At 47.7% G+C, this 21,649-nt stretch overlaps 1 protein-coding gene across 4 annotated transcripts in view; it reads left to right on the top strand.

The window, feature by feature from the left end:
* The window catches only part of FRRS1 (ferric chelate reductase 1), a 730,440-nt gene that overhangs the window by 457,155 nt on the left and 251,636 nt on the right, over positions 1 to 21,649 (top strand). For all 4 annotated transcript variants that reach the window (XM_069641539.1, XM_069641540.1, XM_069641538.1 and 1 more), the window contains exon 11: positions 4,563 to 4,649. In XM_069641539.1, the coding sequence (XP_069497640.1) occupies positions 4,563 to 4,649 (87 nt within the window). The remainder of the gene's footprint in view (positions 1 to 4,562; positions 4,650 to 21,649) is intronic.

Genomic DNA, 21,649 nt, shown 5'->3' with positions numbered 1-21,649 from the left:
TGGGTCATCGAGCCCTCCCTTCTTATAAATTGGTACGATGATTTGCACCAAGAGGGAGGGACCCTATTCTGTTTAAAACGGGCATTAAACAAGAGGCACAAAATTGGACCCCAAACCCTCACCTCATCTCTAAACAAGTCAACAGGTCAGGGCCCGGGGCCATCCCTCCCTTCTATGAGAGTATAGCATTAAAGACCTTCCCCGCTTGCAGTTGTATCCATTCATACCCATTCACACTCTCATAATAGTCAGGCGAAGCATCCAGGTCCTGTGTTTTTGGGTCCGAGCTATATAGTTCCTGGAAGTGCTTTATCCAGGCATTGGCGGGTAACTCTGTTGCCAATTCCCCTGCTTGAGCATCAGTGTTCTCACTCCCTAACCTCCAAAATGTGCTGCTATCACTGAAGGTAGAGGCCACAAGCATTTTATCCCATTCGGGCCAGATATGGGCCTGCTTTTTTATTAAATCTTAATCACAGACTTGTAGGCTAGCCTCCGGGATCTCAACAGTGGCTTATCCACATAATTTCCTTTTTCCAAACACGTCGGTATACCACTCAGTGCACGCCTACATTCCTTATTGTACCACAAGTTTTTTTTTTTGGCACGTTTTTTAAAATATTTTTACCAGTTTTTGTTAAAAAGGGTTGGGCAAGGTGGACAAGGTCATCATACACTTCAAGGACTCCTGGATCCTTTCAGAACCATACCTGCGTGTTGCTCTAAAGCTAGCATGATAGCCTCATAAATGAGTGGTTGAACTGGGTAAAATCTCCCTACTCCAAACAACAATTGCAACAAAAAAAATCTAATTATCACTAACTGAAACACCACCTACTCCCTTACCACCACCTCACTCCAACAATCTATTTGAATTCAGACCAGTCTCTTTTATAAAAGTGACCAAATTTATCAAAGGCCTGAAGACTTTCAGATGCCAAGGTGATATCTGTCCAGCATTGTTCATAAAAGACTGCGCAGCAGAGTTCGCCCCCTTCGTTGCATCACTCATTAACACCTCTTCCTCTGGTAACATACCTACCAATCTCAAAGATCCATGGGTCCTTCCACTCCTAAAGAAGCCCACATTAGGCCAAAATACCCCTTCAACTACCGCCCCATCATGACAGTCCCCTTTCTACTGGAAATACTGGACAGAGTAGCATACATACAAATACAAAAATATCCTGAAACTAACAACCTCATTGGCCTGCGGCATTCAGGTTGCCGCCCAGGTCACGATAAGGAATCGGCACTCCTGGACTTAAAAATCCAAATGGATGAGATCATAGACAAAGGGAGCCTGGCCGCCCTCCTTATACCCGACCTCTCTGCAGCCTTTGACTTTGTTGACCACCAAATCCTATGCCAACACCTCATCAGCTCCCTTTTCCGCCAAAGCCAGAACCTGGATTGAGACCTGCCTATCCAACCATACAATGAGGGTGTTCTCCAATTCAGCAGCTGTCCTCCCAGCCCCAGTCACCTGTGGAGTTCCCCAAGGTTCCTGTGTCTTCCCGACATTGTATATCTTAACAAGGCCTCCCTTCAACCTTATGGACGAGCTGGGTGTCTCCTAGACGAACTATGTGGATGACACCCAGATCCTCCTTCCCATCTCTGGCAATTACAAGTCTGACGCCAACGCACTGGGCAAAATATATCAAATCATCCAAGCCTGGATAGCTCAACATGAACTATGCCTAAACGACGATAAAACCAAGCTACTCATTTTGGGAACTCAAACACGACTAAACATACTTAACAGCGACTACATATACTGCATCATAGACTGGAACTCCATCCTTGCCTCCAAAGAAGTAAAAACTCTGGGGTTCTACTTGGACTCTTGGCTCTCTCAAACAAGACACGTAAACGCCATTGTAACTGCAGAAGCATACACGTCTAAACTCAACGCTTGCAGACCCTTCCTGACATTGGAGAGTACATCACGATTGTCAGAGCACTCATTCTCTCCAGGATTCACTACTGCAATGCCCTCTTCACAGGTTCGGCAGTTCGCAACATCAAAAAACTGCAGATCATACAAAGCAATGCTCTTAGAGCAGCAAGTAACATTCCTAAAAAAGAGCACATCTCTTTTGCCAGACGGAATGCCCACTGGCTGCCGGTTCACGAGCGCATTGTGTTTAAAACTCTCACTAATCCACAAATGCCTATCAAATACTGCTCCCAAATACTTGTCTAGCAAAGTCGCCAAAACTCAGTCTAACAGACCCACTCGGCCCACCCACTTGCACCTACTCTCCAGCCCCAGATTCAAACAAAAGGCTTGGGGCCTTAGCTTCCCAGTGAATCGGCGCAACAATGGAACGCACTCTCCCCATCTCTAAGGTCTGACTCATCCCTTTGGTCCTTTCGCAAAAGCCTCAAAACATGGCTATTCGCGCAAGATTCTTAATCCCAGAATGCCACCTCAGTACACTTAGTATGTTAATCCCTGTTGCATGCAACTGATACTACCTCGGTCTGTGTCATGCTTTCCTGTAACCAGCAACCAGCCACGTGTGTAAGCAATGTAACCGTTTGTTTTGTATCTTACCTTTGATGTAATAAGTTCCCAGAAGCCCCCGGGTTCGGCGCCCTCTGCAAATGTCGAAATAAATAAAATGGAACTGGGATGTTGGGGGTGAGCCCGATTCCTGGAAAATTGTGAGTTGGTCTCCGCTGTCCCGACATTTTAAAAGCAACAGAAATCCTGAACGACCAAAGCCTTTATTTACAATTATTTTCAATCAGTCCCAACATCACACAAAAGGAAATTAAATGGGGGCTATGCCCATGCTAAGAACCCATAGGGTTGGCATAGTGTTCAACGTTTTAGATTTAAATCAGTTTAATAATTGTAGAAGCATGTGTTCGAAAAACCTATTCTCTGATGCCAGTTCTTGTTTGAAAGTGAACTAACTTGTTTTTTACAAACTGTATGCAGAGAATTTTCACCTTTTTGATATCAAGGGATAGATGGGTTTAATTTGGACCTATTTCCAAACTGCAGGTTGTTTGATTTCATTTTTGTGAATCCATCGATTTCAATTTGTCTTTAAAGCAACGTATTTGAGCCCATTGTCTAAAATGGTAATTCTTGTTTGTTTTTCTATGCCGACGGGTTGGTCTGAAGATGCAAAGTAAGATGATTGTTTTCATTTGAAATAAACATTTAGTGAAACAAAAGTAGGCATGCCGCAGTGAATTCGTTTTTCATTGTAGTCCGAAGCTATGTGTAGAATTTTAAAGGTGACATATCAAGCATTGGAGGGAAGGAGACTACCTCCATTTCCGATTTATTATTTTAAATAAAACAAAATATTATGATTAAAACAGCCTCTTTATTGCCCCAGATTGTGTGGTGGGATTTTTGCGACTGTTGGATTAGGGATATTTCTCTGTAGTGAAGAACCAACCATACAATAAATGTACATGCCGCAGGTAACTCCTCACAATAACCAAGCTCAAGCGGATGGGGAAAGATATTTGCTCAATACCACGGTCTTCAGAGAAGTGGATTAGAAGCAGTGGCCTTATTTGACCAATAGTCGTTACCTTCGTAACATTCTACACATTTTGATCTTCTTAATTACCTTTTTGCAAGGCCATCACATGATCCTCAGCGCCATGTGTGACTAAAGCATATTAATATCTTTAGTGCTAAAAGAATTTCATTTGGGATCTATCCATTTATCAATGGGCTAAGGGTGTAAACTGGCATGTCCTTAAAGAATATGCACATTTATGCCTTTAGCATGACCAGCATTAAACTACCTTTTAAAATGGGTTTCTGGTAACTTGCTTGGTGATCTGACTCCAAGTGATTAATATTTCACTGCAATCAATGTTTGTGGAAAATATTGTGCTAGATGGAAGCTTTGCAGGGGTTTCCCTAAATTACCATTTTGAAATGACTTTTTCATAATGTGTGTTTGCAAAGCCTTTGAAAATGTGAGCTGGCTGTGCATCATTAAGCTCCTTTGCAGAACATTTGCCAGTTAAAACATCCCTATTTCCCCTGCCACCATAGGCAGGTCACTGCCTCTCTTGCATTAACAATCTTCTCATTTTAATTCTAAATTGATTGCTGTACTTCAAGTCTGTGCTTGTGGTTTTCCGGATCTGGACGGTTCATCTGGTGTGAAAGGATGCATGTGCCTTCTTGGAAGTCTAAAATGCAAAACGCACAACATTGAGTGCAAGCACTGTTGCACTAAAGTAGTGTTACTATAATACTTACTGTTGTGTAATATTACAGAGCACAACAGTACAACCACAGACTCTTTTGTATTGAAAAAATGCATGTGGAAACCTTGAAGTGATGCATACAGCATACACAATTGAACCGTGAAATGTTTTCGTAGACTTAAATCAACCACCAGAATTGAAACTGCGAGTACCCATCATCCCGATGCATACTATTTTTGTCTGCGACAGAACAGTAATCTTTTCAGTAACTGAACTGTAAATTGCCATGGTTTACTGCCAATGGGCGGAAAGATTGTTGTGTACAAAAAATGCCTAGATTTTGATTCTTTTTATACTTCTTTCAGTTGCATCGTATTTTGATGGCGTCGACGGTGGTCCTCACATGTATCGCTTTTGTACTTCCTTTCATATACAGAGGAGGATGGAGCAATGTAAGAATATTTTGTGTTCGCTTTACCAGGCATGAGAAATGTCAGTTATGGTTTATTTTTTAAAGTATATATGAAGGTGGAGCATTTTGTCTGAATTTATGCACTCTACCTTTGAACAGCATCTTTGAGTGGTATTTATATTTTTAATAGTCCTGCTGCTTTGAGACTTTCTTACACATACAGGATGGCAATGGTTTCAAAGTTCATTTTCTGCTAAGCCACTTCAGTCATGTACTGGTCTGAAAATATTTGCATAACATTTTTTATTAATATATATATTTCTGAGGCTTGTGGAATCTGCTTAGATCACATGTTGTGCATAGGCCGACATCTAGTGGAAGCTGCGGAGTATTAGTTTGTTTTTTGAAACTTGAAAATGGGTGTCAACACTGGGCGTGCCTGTAATACTGTCCCTAGTGCGATGTCCACTGTACCCATGATCCCTCACGCGTGTAGGACCCTCAGATTGTTTTTTTCCGCCATACTTGTCGGAAGCATCCCGTGGAGTTCCCTAACTTTAGCCATAATTTGCTAATTAATATATATTTCCCCGTTTTCTTCAATACCCACGTCGAGTCATCGGAATCTGAAGCTCGACGCCGGACCGGAGACGAAGACTGCCGTCGAACTACACAACATACTTTGGGCCTCGGAAGGCCTCTGCCCGGGCCTCGGAAGCCCTCTGGCCTCGGCCCTGTACAAGTAGGGAGAGTGGGGGGTGGTAGCCCGCTGCCACAGGGTGCGTATGGAGGGTACCCCTTTCCAATTTTGCCCCAAGTGCAACCGCAAGTACCCTTGGGTTGACACACGCCACCTGTAACCTCTGCCTGCCGAGGGACCACCCCGAGGCGAATTGCAGAGCGTGTAGACGGTTCAAGGCTAAAACTTTAAAGGACCGTTCGATCAAACGTTGGGCCCACCACGCCAGGCAACGAGAGGCCATGGAAGCGGAGGGCACCTTCAGTGATGGAAGTGACGCCGTACTATCGGACGGCAAGGGCAACGTTGCATCGAAAGGCAGCCAAGCGCAAGTCCCCGACCTCAGAAGGTTGTCCGGCAGAGCAGCTATGGGGAAAACACCCGGCGACACAAGCGCTACCCACACCACTTACACTAAGCACTCGAAGTCCAACCGAGGCTCGACACGCACGTCGAGTGCTCGGAGAGAGACACACAGAGAACGGTCCACCGAATCGGTGTCCTCTGGGCGTTCTCGATCAAGATCGCAGCATGACACCAGGCAGCCATCCACTGTTGCCAAGAGCGCCTCACTTACTAAAGTAATGGAGGTTCGATCGTCCAAAGACGAAGCCGACCTCCATCACCAGTCCGCACTCTAGGAGTCGGCGTCAGCAGACCGCTCGACGCCTACGCCCGTGTCCCGACGTACTCAATCTACGGAAAGGGACACTACCCCCGAATCTCGACACCAGACGTCGAAAAGCTTGGAAAAGGTGAAAACCCCAAGGAAACACTCTTCCACTCACAGGGAGGGGGGGGAAACAGCAGACGAAGCCTTCTCAACCTTCTTCTACATTACAGATACCTAAGGACAGCTCCAAGTCCTCTGTTAAACATTCTAAGATCCCTGCACAAGCCCATAGGTCCAGTCAAGAGATTGCAGAGAAACACCCCCAAGTGAGGGTAATTCCCAGCTCTAAACAATGGTCCAGTGAGGACATAGACAGTTATGTCCAGAATGTCATCCCTAGCAGACTTCTGTTCCAAGAATCCAGAGCACTTCCTCTCTTATACCCCGGATGGGGCTACTCCCTCAGGGTCTAGGAACCCGCAACCCCCTGGTAAGAAACCTCGAGTTGAGGCACCAACACAAAGTCTGTCTTCGGACCCTTTTTACATACAGCCATACTCTCAGTATAATGAGGATCCACTACAGGATGAGGATCCAGAATTGGCAGCATTGTATGACCAAACTGGGATGGACTACTATGGGGATGACGAGTACCAAGACTAGGATGAAGATAACCCAGAAGTCTACAGAGTAGACTCCCCAGTAGACCAGGAACCTCCGGTTACCGACTCTCCAGTCGACAACCAACCTCTACTAAACAAGGTTTTATCCAAAGCGGCAGAACACTTCTGCATAAATACTCAGGTAGCCCAGGAGGAAAGGGACTTCGCCGAGGAATTAGTGGGAGAAAAGAGACCCATTGCCCAGGCCATCCCTATTCTCAAATCTATACAAAGGAGGATTGATCCTTCCCTTCTTAATCCCAACCTCACCAGGGCAGTAAACCCCAGGATCGAAAAGCTGTTCAGGGCAGCCCAATCAGACCCGCTGTATATAAGGGGGCAACTGAAACCTGACTCCCTGGTGGTCACAAATGCCCAAAAGAGGGCGGGAACGCCCCTATCATCGTCTGAGGCTGCCCCGGACAAGGAGAGCAAAAAGCTCTACGGGTTGGGAAGGAACGTAGCCTCCACTTCCGCCTACCAGGCAAGGATTGCCAACTCCACCACTCTGCTGGCTAGTTACAACTGCCACCAGTGGGAACAAGTGGCTGCACTCATCGACTCCGCACCGGAACCTTTAAAGAGCCAGTTGGCACAGGTTGCGTCGGAGGGAAGGGATGTGTCCGGTTGCATCCTTAAGGCAACCTTTGATACCGCGGATAACGCTGACAGGCTATTAGCAGAGAGCACTGTTATTAAAAGGCATGCTTGGTTAGGGCAGTCGGGGTTTAAACCCGAGACGCAAGCAACCTTAATAGACAAGCCGGTGGAACCTGATCTACTGTTTGGCAAGGCGGTAGAGGACGCTTTAAAAAACGCCAAAGATGAGTATGAGACTCTAAAGTCCCTGGGACAGTTGACCATCAAACCCCCTAATCAAAGCGGGAATGGCAATTTTCGTCGCCCACGCAGCCAAAATTCTCAGAGGCTCCACCTATTCTCAGGGGCAGGGCACACCATGGGGTAATAACCAGCAGTCTACCCAGAGTTACAACAGGGGTAAAAAAAAGGCGTCGTGGTAAGGGTAGAGGCAGCCCCAGCAGAGGCAGCACGCCTCCCGCAAAGCAGTGACGCCGAGATCGGGGTCCCTTCCCACGCATCTCCAGTAGGGGGACGCATTACCAACTTCACCCAAGCTTGGGAAGGGAACACATCAGACAGATGGGTGTTGTCCACAGTGTCTGCAGGATACTGCATAGAACTGCTCGAGCGTCCCCAAAACCACCCTGCGCGACAAAAGGTACATTCCCTAGACCACCAGAAGATCCTCCTCGAGGAGATCGTCAATCTTCTAGAGAAGGGCGCGATCGAACTCGTCCTGGGCAAACAGGTAAACACGGGTATTTATTCAACTTACTTCCTTGTGCCAAAAAAAGGATCTAACCATGTTCCCAGTCTTAGACTTACGCCCTGCAAACAAGTATGTCAGGCCCCAAACATTTCGCATGACTACTCTCCAAGAGGTAATCCCCCTCCTAAAAAAGATGGATTACATGGCAACACTGGACATGAAAGGTGCCTATTTTCATATTTCCATGTTCCCAGCGCACACAAGATGCTTGCACTTCACGGTGGACAGTCAGCACTACCAGTTCAAGGTGCTGCCCTTCGGTATAGCCTCGGCTCCAAGGGTATTCACCAAGGTTCTGACGGTGGTGGCGGCACACCTACGCAGGGAGGTCATCCCAGTGTACCCTTACCTGGACGACTGGCTCATCACGGGGGAGACCCCAGCAATTTGCAGTTCAAACATTCAAAGAACGATCGACCTCCTCTTCGAATTGGGTTTTTCCATAAACGAGAAAAAATCCTTGTGCCAAGCACCTTCAAACAGTTCCTAGGAACTGTACTAAACACTCAAGAGGGGTTGGCCTTTCCATCAGAGGAAAGAATTCGGAACATACTACTGCAGATTCCTCAATATCAGTCCGGTCGCCAGATAACGGTACGCAAAGCGATGCGTTTGCTAGGCATGATGGCGTTATGTATTTACCTGGTCCCCCACACACGCCTGTGCATGCGTCCCGTGCAAGAATGGTTGGGGAAACAGTGGTCTCGGGCAAGTGGTCAGTGGGACGATCTAGTGGTCGTTTCGCCAACACTAGTACAAAGTCTTCACTGGTGGACGAGAGAACATGTCATGGGGGAAAGCCTTTTACGATCCAGAGGTTCAAGCTATAGTCACTACAGACTCATCTCTATCAGGGTGGGGAGCACACCTCCTTCACTACACAGCGCAGGGTCTCTGGTCTCACTCAGTGGCCAAGAATCATATCAATCTGCTAGAGCTTCCGGCAGTATTCAGAGCGCTTCAAGCGTTTGAGCCCCACCTGTTAAACCTGTCAGTGCAGATCCTAACGGACAGCACAACTGCAATGTTGTACCTAAACAAGCAGGGAGGGACTTGTTCGCCAAATCTGTCCAAGCTTGCCCAGAAAATCCTGATATGGGCACTCAGATGGAACATTTACCTGTCATCGCAACATGTTCCAGGGGATCTCAATTCTCTAGCAGACGCCTTGAGCAGAGATCCTCTCCCACAAGAACACTAGTGGTCATTAAACAGAGAAGTCGTAGAAGACATCTTCTCACGGTGGGGTTTCCCCACTGCAGACCTATTCACCACAAGCGAAAACAAACAATGTCCAGGATTCACATCCAGGTTCCCACAGCCACACTCCATGGGGAACGCCCTATGTATGGATTGGTCAGGGATGTTTGCCTACGCTTTTCCACCAACCCCCCTTATGAGGAAGGTGGTCAACAAGATGCACAGGTAATCGACGACGCTCATCCTAGTTGCTCCCATGTGGGCGAGGCAACCGTGGTTCCCACACCTACGCAAGCTAGCCATGTGCGAACCCATCAGACTCCCGTGCTGGCACAATCTACTGTCCCACCACCAAGGACAAACCGTACACCCACAACCCAACTCAATGAACCTGGCAGCATGGCTCCTGAGGTCATAGAGTTTGGACATCTCAATTTACCTCAGAGATGTATGGACATCCTAAAGGAATCTAGGAAATCGAACACAAGGTACTGTTACTTTGATAAATGGAAAAGATTTGTTGTCTGGTGCCAGAATAAGCAATTCAACCCAGTTGATTTTACTCCTTCCAATATTGTCACCTACATGCTCCACCTGCTGGACGCAGGCCTTGTATTCAACTCACGCAAGGTACATCTGGCAGCGATATCTGCCTACAGCACTTCCCACAGCAAGGTTTCGTGGTGGAAAGTACCAGTGGTGAAGGCCTTCATGGAAGGGGTAAAGAGACTCCACCCTCCAATCCACCACCTGGTTGGGACCTTAATGTGGTGCTTGCTAAGCTCATGGGCCTACCATTTGAACCCATGCATAAAGCCAGTCTCAAACACCTGACCTATAAAACTGCCTTCTTAGTAGCTATTACATCTATAAGAAGGGTCAGTGAAATTCAGGCTCTGTCAGTGCAGGATCCTTTCTTTACTGTTCATAAGGATAAACTGGTTCTAAGTACACACCCTAGGTTCTCGCCTAAGTTTATTTCAAAATTCCACGTGAACCAGTCCGTTGAGCTCCCGGCTTTTTCCCAGGAACCCAATAGCTCTGCTGAGGTGAAACTACATACTCTAGATGGCGAAGAGCGGTCCTCTACTATGTAAATAACATCAGACCGCTAAAGAAAACAGATCAACTGTTTGTCTCCGTAGCTACAGGTAAAGAGGGAGATCGCGTCTCTAAAGGTGCCATCTCTAAATGGATTGTAAATTGTATCCAACTGTGTTACTCCCTTTCTGAAAGAACTTTGCCTTTTACGCCTAGAGCCCACTCTACAAGAGGCATTGGGGCCACTCTAGCTTTCATTGCAAATGTACCCCTGGACACCATTTGCAAAGCAGCTACTTGGACAATTTTCCTCAGCACTACTGCATTGACACTCATTCCAAGACAGATACCGGGACAAGCGGTTCGAAGACATCTGTTTGCTCAGGACCCTTCTCACATCCCACCTCCTTCTAATACTGCTTGCTAATCTATGCACAGCATGTGATCTACGCAGATTCCACAAGCCTCAGAAGAGATGCATTACTCACCGTAATCGTATTTCTGATGCTTGTATCTGCTTAGATTCACATGCGACCCACCCTTCCTCCCCTCTGAGAGAAGGCGCATGGGTGCTTGTAGTCTTATCTTCCTTCTATCTGCTTGGATAATCTGTACTCGCGCTACTCCTCATGCTACCTCTTGTCAGAAAAAATACAATCTGAGGGTCCTACACGCGTGAGGGATCATGGGTACAGTGGACATCGCACTAGGGATAGTATTACTGGCACGCCCTGTGTCGACGCCCATTTTCGAGTTTCGGAAAACTGTAATACTCCGCAGCCTCCACTAGATGTCAGCCTATGCACAGCATGTGAATCTAAGCAGACACAAGCATCAGAAATACGATTACGGTGAGTAATGTATCTATAGGCATTTTTTTGTAGGATGGAGTTTCTTTTCTTTAAAGTAGTCATCTGTTTATATGAATAATTGGTAAATATTTATAGGTACAAAAAGTCCATTTTGCCTGTGCATATTTAACTTAAGTCGGTGTTTCCTAAACCACACACTTAGCCAAATAACTTTAGCTTTTTATTCCATGTTTTCCCAAAGACACAAGTCCTACCACAAAGCAACAAAAACCTATCTAAGAAAGCCAATTTAATAATTTCTCTATGCCCCTTTAAACTAGTTGCACTTTATCTGTCCAGGGGAGATCCAGATATGTTGAGAAGGGTTATCGCAGGGTCATATTTTAAATTAAGCCAAGGCCTAGTTCAATCCAGTAAGAATTTATTTGTAGAAATCCTCAACTTTACCACATTGGTACAACGTATACCCATACATTCGCTTCTTAAACTCCCACTGCCAACACCTACCGGAAAGGGAAAATTTGAGTTTGAAAATCTTAGTTGCCATCCAGTGAAGTCTTGGGTTGATTCTCTTCTATAGCTTAATAAACCTGCAGCGAGGGCCGTACTGGGCGTTATGGGCCCTGAAGACCGAGGTAATGTTTAAAGTAGAAAAAAATGCAAAATTATACGTTGCAGACATTATGTATTTATTTTGAAAAGGGTTCTAGGTTGGAAAGGGTGGTTTCCTAAAGAAAAATGTCCATTTCAAAATTACTTGCATGTTATTTATAAATCAAAACCGTCTAATATAGCTTTTCTACAAGTGTCAGTAGAGGGCGACAAAAGAGCAAGAGGCAGTAAATGGGGACTGGGAACAGATGTAGTAAAGCACTGCAATGAATGGTGTGAATAGGGGTATAACTAGTAATTTTCTGCAAGGTAAGGAGGGTGTAGCCTGTGGATATATTTAAAGACTAGAAGATATTTTGAAAGACATTTGTAGGACATGGAGAGCCAGCCAATATGGAGGTGCTGAGCAAAGGTAGGGTAGGGATGGGGGCAGTGTGACACAGAACGCCACCTGCAAGAGTGTGCAATCCTGAGCTTTTTTGGTTTTTGCTATTAAAAATGATGTCGGTTTCCTTTTTCATAAAGCAGGGTCTATTAAACAGGCCTCACTTTCAAAATGTTGCAATACTGAAAAATATATTTCGAATGGATTGTGTCCCACGTATTCCTCATCTTTGATATTCGTTATCCAGCTTCAGCTACTTCGGACATTTATATTCAGCATTGGGCGCTGTGCGTCAATGGCATCGACTCAATGTCCCTCGAGGGCCTCCTTCTCGAGGATGTCATCAAAGGCATATATTGTTTTTCCGTGAATGCTTTAGCTTCGAGAAATACGGCGCACTTCTTCAGTTTTTCGTGACTACTTTATTTCGAAAGAGAATCGAAAAAATGTCTTCGTCAACACTGACAACCCCGAAGACCGGGTTCAAAAAGTGTCGCAATTGTTGGTCAATAATGTCATTGACAGATCCACATTGCATATGTTTGTGGTGTCTCGGGGTAGACCATAACACCTTGGACTGCTCCAAGTGCCAGTCTATGACCGTAAAGGCCTTGAAGGAACGAAAGGGGAAATAGATGGTAGTTCGAATCCCTTAATCTCCTACCCTGGCCAAAAAACCTTTGACCGACGAGTCGGAGGAAGAAGGTTAAGCGATCAAGGAGTAGCTCTCACCACTCCTCATAGTCATCGAAGAGAAGGCACCATAGGGCGCCTTCTTTGACTTCGTCGGATGCTTCACTTGAGAGGGTATCTTGCCCAACTAAAAAATCCACTCTGGCCGAGTGGGAGGACTTCAAACCAGAGATGCTCAAAATATTTAAAAAACAGAAGCCTCCAAGCCATGTTTCTACCGCACCTTCGAAAAAAGCCGGGAAGGAAAGGACTCAACCTAAATCCTGGTCGCCTTCGAGCCCGGGACAAAGGCCCGATCCACATTGTGAGCCATTCCATAATGTAACACCAAGGGATCAGTCGAACAGAAAGCTGTCAACTCCAGATGCTAGTCAAACCCTCGACGTTGACCTTGACGCCGAAGGCATCGATGCCAGTTGAGCCATTGCCAGCTGCGCCATCTACTCTAAGCACCCCAATAAAGACTATGGCGCTAATGAAAAAAGGTTGGACGACTCCTCCAGTGTCGAACCCATTGTTTGTAAAACCCCTCATGCCTGAGAAGACCTATGTACCTCTGCCAAGAAAAGACTTTGTTTTAAGTCTCTTCTATATATGAGGAGAATCGGATGACTACGCTCCATTTGGCCTCCAATATCGTACACCAAATGTACCAGAGTGTTATAGCAGAGGAGTCAAGGTTGAGAGAACTCTATGATAACCTACAGACAGCAGGTGGGGTGGACACCTCACCTGAGTTGGAGTTTGGGAGACCAGAGGCTGGGGAGTATGCTGATGCATCCTACAGACAACTTATGTCCAAGATAGTGGACTACACGCAGTGGAGTAGGCCTCCATTGCCATTCAAACAGGATGATTTAACAGCCATCCTAGGTAAGGGTCCTGTCATGGCCACATGCCCCAGAACACAAAAGCCACACCATCTGGTGATGGGGCAATGGGTCACTTGACTCATTTATGTCCCTTTGGGACCTATAAACAGAGGGACCCTAGCTGGACTCAGTCCTGGCAGGCTCAGATAGAGATGTGAGCAGGAACACTTCATTTCAGCGCAGGAGTGCTTTTATTTTACAAGAACTTTCCAGGAGCTGAAAGCCTTTATTCCAGAGAACATCCTTCATGTGCTGACTCATCGGGTATGGCACACAGGCTGAACCTGGTGGGCGTGGCTTCAGAAGCTCGGCTATATAAGCTGCTCCATCCTTAAGGCCGGTGCTTCGCGTTACTGTGCACTCGTGTGCAACGTGACACTCACCGCCACTTGGACCAGTTTACTTACGTTTGAAACCAGGCGTTCTCCTGCATACTCACCTCCAGGAAACTGGTGCTTCATCTCTTCATCTGCAGACTCGTCTCCTGAAATCCAATGATCTTGATCCCGACGCCGCAGCACTGCACTCCGCATCCACGAACTCGGACTCTGTGAAGAAGAAAGACCATGTTAGAACATCTGCCCTAGGGCTGCGCCGCATTTGAACCCTGCGCGCCCCTAGCTAACTTACAAGCTACTGTACCGCTGCAGCTTCGTTCCTCATTCCCTCTGGCTGTCGCCTCGAGCTCTGCAGCTTCTGCCGGGCCGGCAACATCACCTGCAAGGGAAGAAAGCAAAAGAGCAAACATCAAAAGTGGAACGCACAGCAATACAAGACAACTGAAGACAAACTTGACTAATGCAACAGCCTGTACCTAGGAGCCAACCAATCCGTAACTAACAAACTCCAGGTTCTCCAGAACAATGCTCTGCACGCAGCACTTAACATCCCAAGGCGTGAGCACATCTCCACAACCAGGAAAGCGTGTAAATGGCTCTCCATACAGCAAAATAATCTACCTCAAAACTATCTGCCTCACTTACAAGGCCTTAAACAACCTAGCCCCACCGTACCTCTCCAACAAATTCACTTTAAAATCCACATCCAGAACCACTAGATCTTCCAACTCCTTATGCCTGTTAGTGCCCAGATTTGCCTTTAAAAAGAGCAGGAGGCGCTAGCTTCACTGTGCTAGCCTCCCAACTTTGGAACACCCTACCACTCAAAATTAAAACCACTGAGTCCTTCCCGATCTTTAGGAAACTTGTTATTGGCTGGTTACTGAACAAAGAGTAGCATTTACCCTCATCTCTAATATCTAACAGCCGCAACCATACCTGTATTATATGTAATTGTTGTACTATGTAAATATTTTCTTGTAAATTGATGTACTCTGTAAATGTAAATGCTTATTTTATGCCTGTAACCGCTTCCTTAAGCGCCCTTCTACCCACGGGTCCGAAGCGCTCTACAAATAAATTAAACAAACTTTACAATACAACAAAAACAGACGAGGAAAGACGAAGGCAAGCACTACTGAAGTATAGTGGCTTAGTCGCAGTAGGACTGGACTACCACGTGCAAGGGATCAGTGAAGGAACTTGGCCCAGATCATACAAGCGCCCCTGCCAGAAGCAGTAGGACGAAGTGCTCGCCAAAACTAATCAACAGGAGCAGTCCCGAGCAGCATCACCTATTACCACCAGCCACCACATAAGCGCAGAGGGCGAAGTTGGACCCGAGTGACTTCACCCCCGGGAGGGTTGCAACCGTGCCCCAACGCCTCCGCAGAGACCAGGTGAGCGAACAGGTCCTCAGTCAGTTCCTATAGTACCGTTTCATTTTGCCTTGCAAAAAAGGGGGCGACTAATTGTGAACATTGGAAACCAATCCGGCTGTAAATAAAAACTTGACCCAGGAGTACCATCCTTCCAGTAGTGACCCTGACTACCTGTCAAAACACCCCACTCCGGAGAGCCTGGTGGTGCAGGCAGCTACTGCAGCATCTAAGCAAGCGGCTTACTCTACCATCCCTCCAGATAGGGATGACAAAAGAGTAGATGGATGGACAAGGAAGGTGTTTTCTGCAGGGAGTATGGCACTCAAATCTGCCAACTCCATATGTGCTCTTGCAAAATGTACTTTCACTCTATGGGACTGCATTTCCATGGCGGCGAGCATATTCCTGAAGGGGATGAAATAGAGTGGTTCTTGGCCATAGATGGAGACAGCAAAGATGCCATGTGTGAGTATCTTCAGTCAGGTTTGGATTCTGCTGACAGCATCAGCAGAGCGATGGCTACTAGCACTGTTATGCGCAGGTTTGCCTGGTTGCGGAAGTTGGGTTTTGCACTGGATGTGCAATCCAGACTTCTCAACATGCCCTGTGACGGGTCTCACTTTTTGGCAACAAGGCTGACGAGCTTGAGAAGTTGCAGACCTCGAAGGCGGCAGCCAAATCTTTAGGTGCCACTATTAGGCAACCTCAGCCTTTTCGACCTAGTGGACGACCTTGAAGGGGGTAGGTATTTGCGCTACTACTCAGTTTGAAGGGCGAATGGAATGGCTGGTCAAAGAAAGATTTCCTTGTGGTGGACGAGGAAGCGGTGCAAGGCCAGCTCAAGCAGGGTCATCTTTACCATCTGCCACTGCATCAGATGCCCTAAACCCTCTCTGAGGTCTTGAGTCACAGTTCACCAGTGGGAGGCAGACTGTCTCAGTATCTAGAAGAATGGCGACACATTACTTCGGATGCTTGGGCTATGGAAACTGTAGCCCACGGTTACTGCCTTCCTTTTATACAGAGACCTCATTCCAGATCCGCTCCTTGTGCAGGAGATTTTAACCCTGCTAGAGAAAGGCGCTTTACAACCGGTGCTTGTGGCGGAGAGGAGCAAGGGTTGGTATTCCCCTTATTTACTAATACCCCAAAAGGACATTGGACTGAGATACATCTTGGACTTGAGATGCTTGAACAAGTTCCTTAGGAAGAACAAGTTCAAGATGGTCACACTTTCTCAGATCCTTCAGGCCCTCAAACTCCAGGATTGGATTGTGTCATTTGACCTTCTGGATGCTTATTTTCATGTGCCATTCCATCTCAAGCACAGAAAATGAGGTTCGCAGTTGGCGGTTCTCATATGGGGTTTCTTGGGTGTACCCTGCAGGTTCCATGGGGTAAAAGCGCCACAAAAAAAGGCCCCATTCTTATATGGCGACATTTTAGCGGGATATTATCACATGGAACTGCACATTCTTGGAAGGCTGACAACTCGCCACCCCTCCCCAACCCACCCTCCTGCTTCCCTGCCCAGTGCAGTGTACCTGTGCGGCAGTACCACTTAAGGTCCCGTGGCCCGAAATACCAACAGCCCCGTTTGTGAGCGCGCCCATTTAAATGTGAATGGTGGAATGCGCCAAAAGAGAATTCCACTTGATAGCTCTGTTTTGGCTCAAACTGTACCTACATGAGAATACATACCCAATTACAGATGGGAAGCCCCCTACCTCCCTGTCCCCCATATCTCTTCCCTTCTGGTAAGCTGACTCTGGCACTTATGTGAAAGCAAATAGCTCCCCAATGCCCTCTTAACGGCAGGAGGTACTGCAGCCTAGGTTGCTATGGCTGGAAAAGGTGGGATTATGCTGATAACTTCCAGAAGTACCTAGCTGCAGGTCAAGCGAGGGACACACGAACACCCCTCTAGCCATCCCCATAAGCCTCTGAGCAGGACTCATGAGCTCTCGGGCTGCCCTGTGCACTGTTGCCCGAGGGGCCAGGGGTCACAGCACACTGAGTTACAAGTGCCTCTAGGTCAGCCCTGTTTTCCTGCCTATAGTGGCCGTTCAGGGTCTAGGGGCCAGCCTTAAGTGCGGCCTTTGTCCACTCTCTGATGGGCCCAGAGCGTGGTCTCCACACTCTGCTGAGCCGGGAGCGTGGCCTTTGCTTCACTCTCTGCTGGGCCCATAGCATGGTCTCCACACTGCTGGGCTGAGAGAGCCATGAGCATGGCCTTTGCTCCACTCTGCTGGGCCCTGAGTGGGCCAGGAGTGACACCTTTACTCCTCTCTTTGCCCAGGCCCCCTGAGACAGCCAGAAGCATGGCATTTGCTCCACTCGCTACTGGCCTCCTTGGAAGAGTTGGCCCAGCTCCCTTTTCTCTCCCTCCAGCCATCAGGTCAGTCGGCCCAACATCATACATTGTTCTTGTTATTTGGCAATTACGTAGCGCTCTATATATCATTGGTATGATCTCAAAGTGCTTGTGGATTGAACGCCCTTGGGGAGCGTGGTCAAGGTCAGTCGAGAGAGTAGGCTAGCATAGGGTGCTTGGGTGCTCTCCATATGTGAGCAGCTGATGCGATTGCCTCATGGTAGCTGCATCCTAACATTGAATGCGGGAGATACGTTGAATGTGTGCAGTCTGGTGGTTGGTCTCCGAGACTGCATTCTGGCGGCATTAGGCCTGTGTAGGACGCTTATGTGTGCAGCTAGGCCGATAATTATTTAAAACATTTTTTTTTTCTCTTTTGGGGTATATCTGCGTTCTAGCAGGATGTTGAGGGGTTGATGGGGTATAGTACGTATGTTTCTAGGCTGGACTACTGCAACAGCCTCTTTCTAAATCTGCCTGCCTCTACTCTCCGCCCTCTGCAACTCATCCAAAACAGGACTGCAAGACTTGTCCTTGGCCTCAAGCCCAGGGATCATATCTCTCCAGTACTGAAATCTCTGCACTGGCTCCCAGTGGCGGCGAGAATTACGTTCAAAACCCTCTCATTGTCCACAAGGCCTTCTGGGGCCTGGGGCCTCAATACCTTCAACTCTCTCTTCCTAAATAGCTTCCTTCTCGAGCTCTTCAATCATCCTCCTCCAAATCCCTCAGGGTCAGTCGCTTCTCCAAGCAACGAGTTGGTGGTAGATCTGTCTTCGGCTGGGGCCTCCCTCTGGAACAGCCTCCCTGCCTCTCTGAAAACTGAGGAGAACCATCTCCAGTTCCGGAAGCACCTCAAGACCATCCTCTTTGCTTCTGCTTTCTCTCCTCCTCTCCCCTGCTGAACTTCTGGCTGAAACTGCACTGGTCACCTGGCTACCCAATGTTCTCGGGCCCAGGTCCCCTCCTCGCCAGTTGCACACCTGCACTGCCCCTGGCAACCTTTGCACTCTGGGGCTTCCCTGCAGCCCCTACCAGCACTCGACACTTGTGTCTGCACTTAGCTTTGCACCTGCCACCAGCTGGCTGCACTTCTCATTTATTGTTCTTATTCATTGTTCTAATTTATTTACTGTTTATCCTATGTACTGCACTTCCCCTTCCCCATCCCCCTCGCACTTTTCTGCTTCCCCTCTGCACTTGCGCGATCTTAGTGTCACCTGACCTAGTAAGATCGCCGACTTTCTTCCCTCTGTTCCCTGCCTTTCCACGTCGCGCCTTGAAACACTTTGTGTATAGGCGCGTTATAAATGCCATATATCATTATCAATTTCGAGTTCTGGCATTCGGGCTGATCTCCGCCTGAGAGTTTTCACCAAACTGATGGCGGTAGTGGCAGAGAGACTCAGGAGAGGGGGGGGGGGGTTTCACGTCTACCCCTACCTGGACGATTGGCTAATCAGGGTGTGTTCTCCCAAACAAGTCCTGGATCATCTCAATGTCACCTGCCACTCCCTTCACAGACTGGGCTTCTCCCTCAATTACAAGAATACAAGAAGTCCCATATGACACCTTCTCAGAAATTCCAATTCATCTGAGCATTTCTGGATGCATCCTTGGGAAAGAGCTCGCCACACAGGGTGAGGGCTCAAGACATTCTACAGATGGTCACCAAATTGGCCAGTGTCTGCCGGCCTTAGATTTATTTATTTTAGGTTGCTCAGCCTCATGGAATCCTGCATTTTTCTGGTGCCAGAGGCCCGGCTGAAAATGAGATCCCTTCAATGGGCTCTCAGAACTCAATGGTACCAGTTCTCAGGAAAGATGTCGGCCCTACTTCAGGTTCCAAGAAGGGTCGCACAGGATCTTCTGTGGTGGGCCTGCGATGTCAAGATTCTGAAGGGAGAACCTTTTTGGCAACCATGGCCGGAGAAAACAGTAGTGATGAACGCCTCACTCACGGGGTTGGGAGCCCAGACCAACGATCTGATAGTCACCTGTCGTTGGTCTCCATCGGAGTCCAAACTACATATCAATCTTTTCGAGCTGAGGGAAATCAGGCAAGCGCTGAAGGCTTTTCTGCCCTCTGTACAGGGTAAGAATGTCCTGATAATGACGGACAACACAGTGGACATGTACTACCTCAACAATAGAGGAGGTGTAGTGTCACTACCACTGTGCAGAGGCAATGCAGCTCTGGTACTGGGCAATTCAAGAAGGAATCTCCCTATCAGTTCACCTAGCTGGAGAGGAGAACACGGCGGCAGATACTCTGAGCAGGCAGAGCACAGTCTCCCACAAGTGGGAGCTAGCTCAGGAAGTCCTTCAAGAGATCTTCACCCTTTGGGGAACCCCTCGAGTGGATTTGTTTGTAACCGGTGTCAACCGGAAGCGTGAACTGTATTGCTCCAGGGAATTTCCGAGCTCTAGGAGATGCGTTTGTAGTGGACTGGGAATTTCCACTCCTGTATGCATTTCCTCCAGTCTCCGTCATTCCTCACGTGATCAGGAGGTTGAGAAAGTTCAGGAAACACATGATCCTAATTTCCCCAGATTGGGCCAGGAGGACTTGGTACCTGGACCTTCTGGACATGTCCATCTGTCCTCCAATGCATCTTCCACAAAGAGAGGACTTCTCTCGTGAGAGGAGGGTCTAGTTCTCCACCCAGAGGTCAAAACACTAAACCTGCACGCTTGGTTTCTGAAAGGCTGAGATACAAGGATTAGGACATCCCAGATGACGTAATGGAGATTTTGCTTTCGGCCAGAAGGCCAGCAACAAAGTGTGTGTACCGTTGCTGTTGGAATACATTCTGCAACTGGTGCAGGGAAAAGAATGTTCATCCTTTTCTCTGTAAAACACCAGAGGTTTTATCCTTTCTGCCATTGGCGTCGCTGTCCATCTTTAAGCACTCGTCAGAGGAAAGTTCATACTTCAAAATTCCACTGGTGACCCAATTTCTACAGGGTCTCGCCAATATTTCCCCGCCCCCCCCCCCCCCCCCCCCACACCTTCCCATCTCTGTTCCAGGTTCCAGTTTGGGATCTTAATTTGGTTCTAAAATGTCTAATGTGTGCACATTTTGAACCTTTACACTCATGTCCCTTAAGGTTGTTAACCTTTAAAACCATTCTATTCCATGCCACCCTTTACTATCTTTCATAAAGATAGGGTTGTTCTAAGGGTTTAACCAAAATCATTTCTGATTTCCACATAGGACAAAAAATGGAGATGGAACCTTTTTCACCCGAAAAAATCACCTTCCCCTTTATATTTAGTTGAGTGGCCCTGGGAGCATGCGCTCCCCCGACTCAGTCCACCGGCGCCACTCCCCAGTCCCCTTTTCCGCATTGATGGGTATCGACCGCTTTCACCAGCACTCCTGTGTTAGGCCTCAGGCCTAGTAATTCCATGCGCTCTTCCCCGGAGAAGTACTTTGGTCTTCTTTTTTCTTAATGTCTTTAAACAGATATCTCTGACCTCTGGTGCCACGCTCCTCCCCGGCGCATGTCTGGGTCAACGGGCTTCAGCAGGTGTACAGCCGGTGAGGGGCTTTTCCGTACCTCCGACCCTCGCGCTCTCTGCCTCCGCTGCCTTGGTCCGAATTCGGCTGGGACGGCTGATACCCGTGCGACGTGACACCATGCACTCAGAAGAACAGGTTAGTACGGTTGAGGGAGCTCTTCGGAAGTTCGCCTCCAGAGGACTTAAAGGAATTTGTCGGACACAAGTCCAGGCCGAACGTAGGGGTACTGTTTTCATCCTCACCCCGCAAAGGCGACTCCTTCCCCAGGAAGTGTTAGAGCGGGAGGCACCTAGCAGGTTCCAGTACCAGGGCAAGTACCGAAGCTGCTTCAGCTACCAGCCGAGGGGCCGTGAGATCCTACCAGTGACTGTGCTGAGGGAACTTAATGTTCTATTACTGGGTTTCCACCCGAGGGGCTACGCCCTAGTACCGGACAGAG

Source organism: Ambystoma mexicanum, chromosome 1q (genome assembly GCF_040938575.1).
Source record: "Ambystoma mexicanum isolate Mex_15411 chromosome 1q, UKY_AmexF1_1, whole genome shotgun sequence".
Taxonomy (NCBI): Eukaryota; Metazoa; Chordata; class Amphibia; order Caudata; family Ambystomatidae; genus Ambystoma; species Ambystoma mexicanum.
This window is presented reverse-complemented; position numbering and strand designations above follow the sequence as displayed.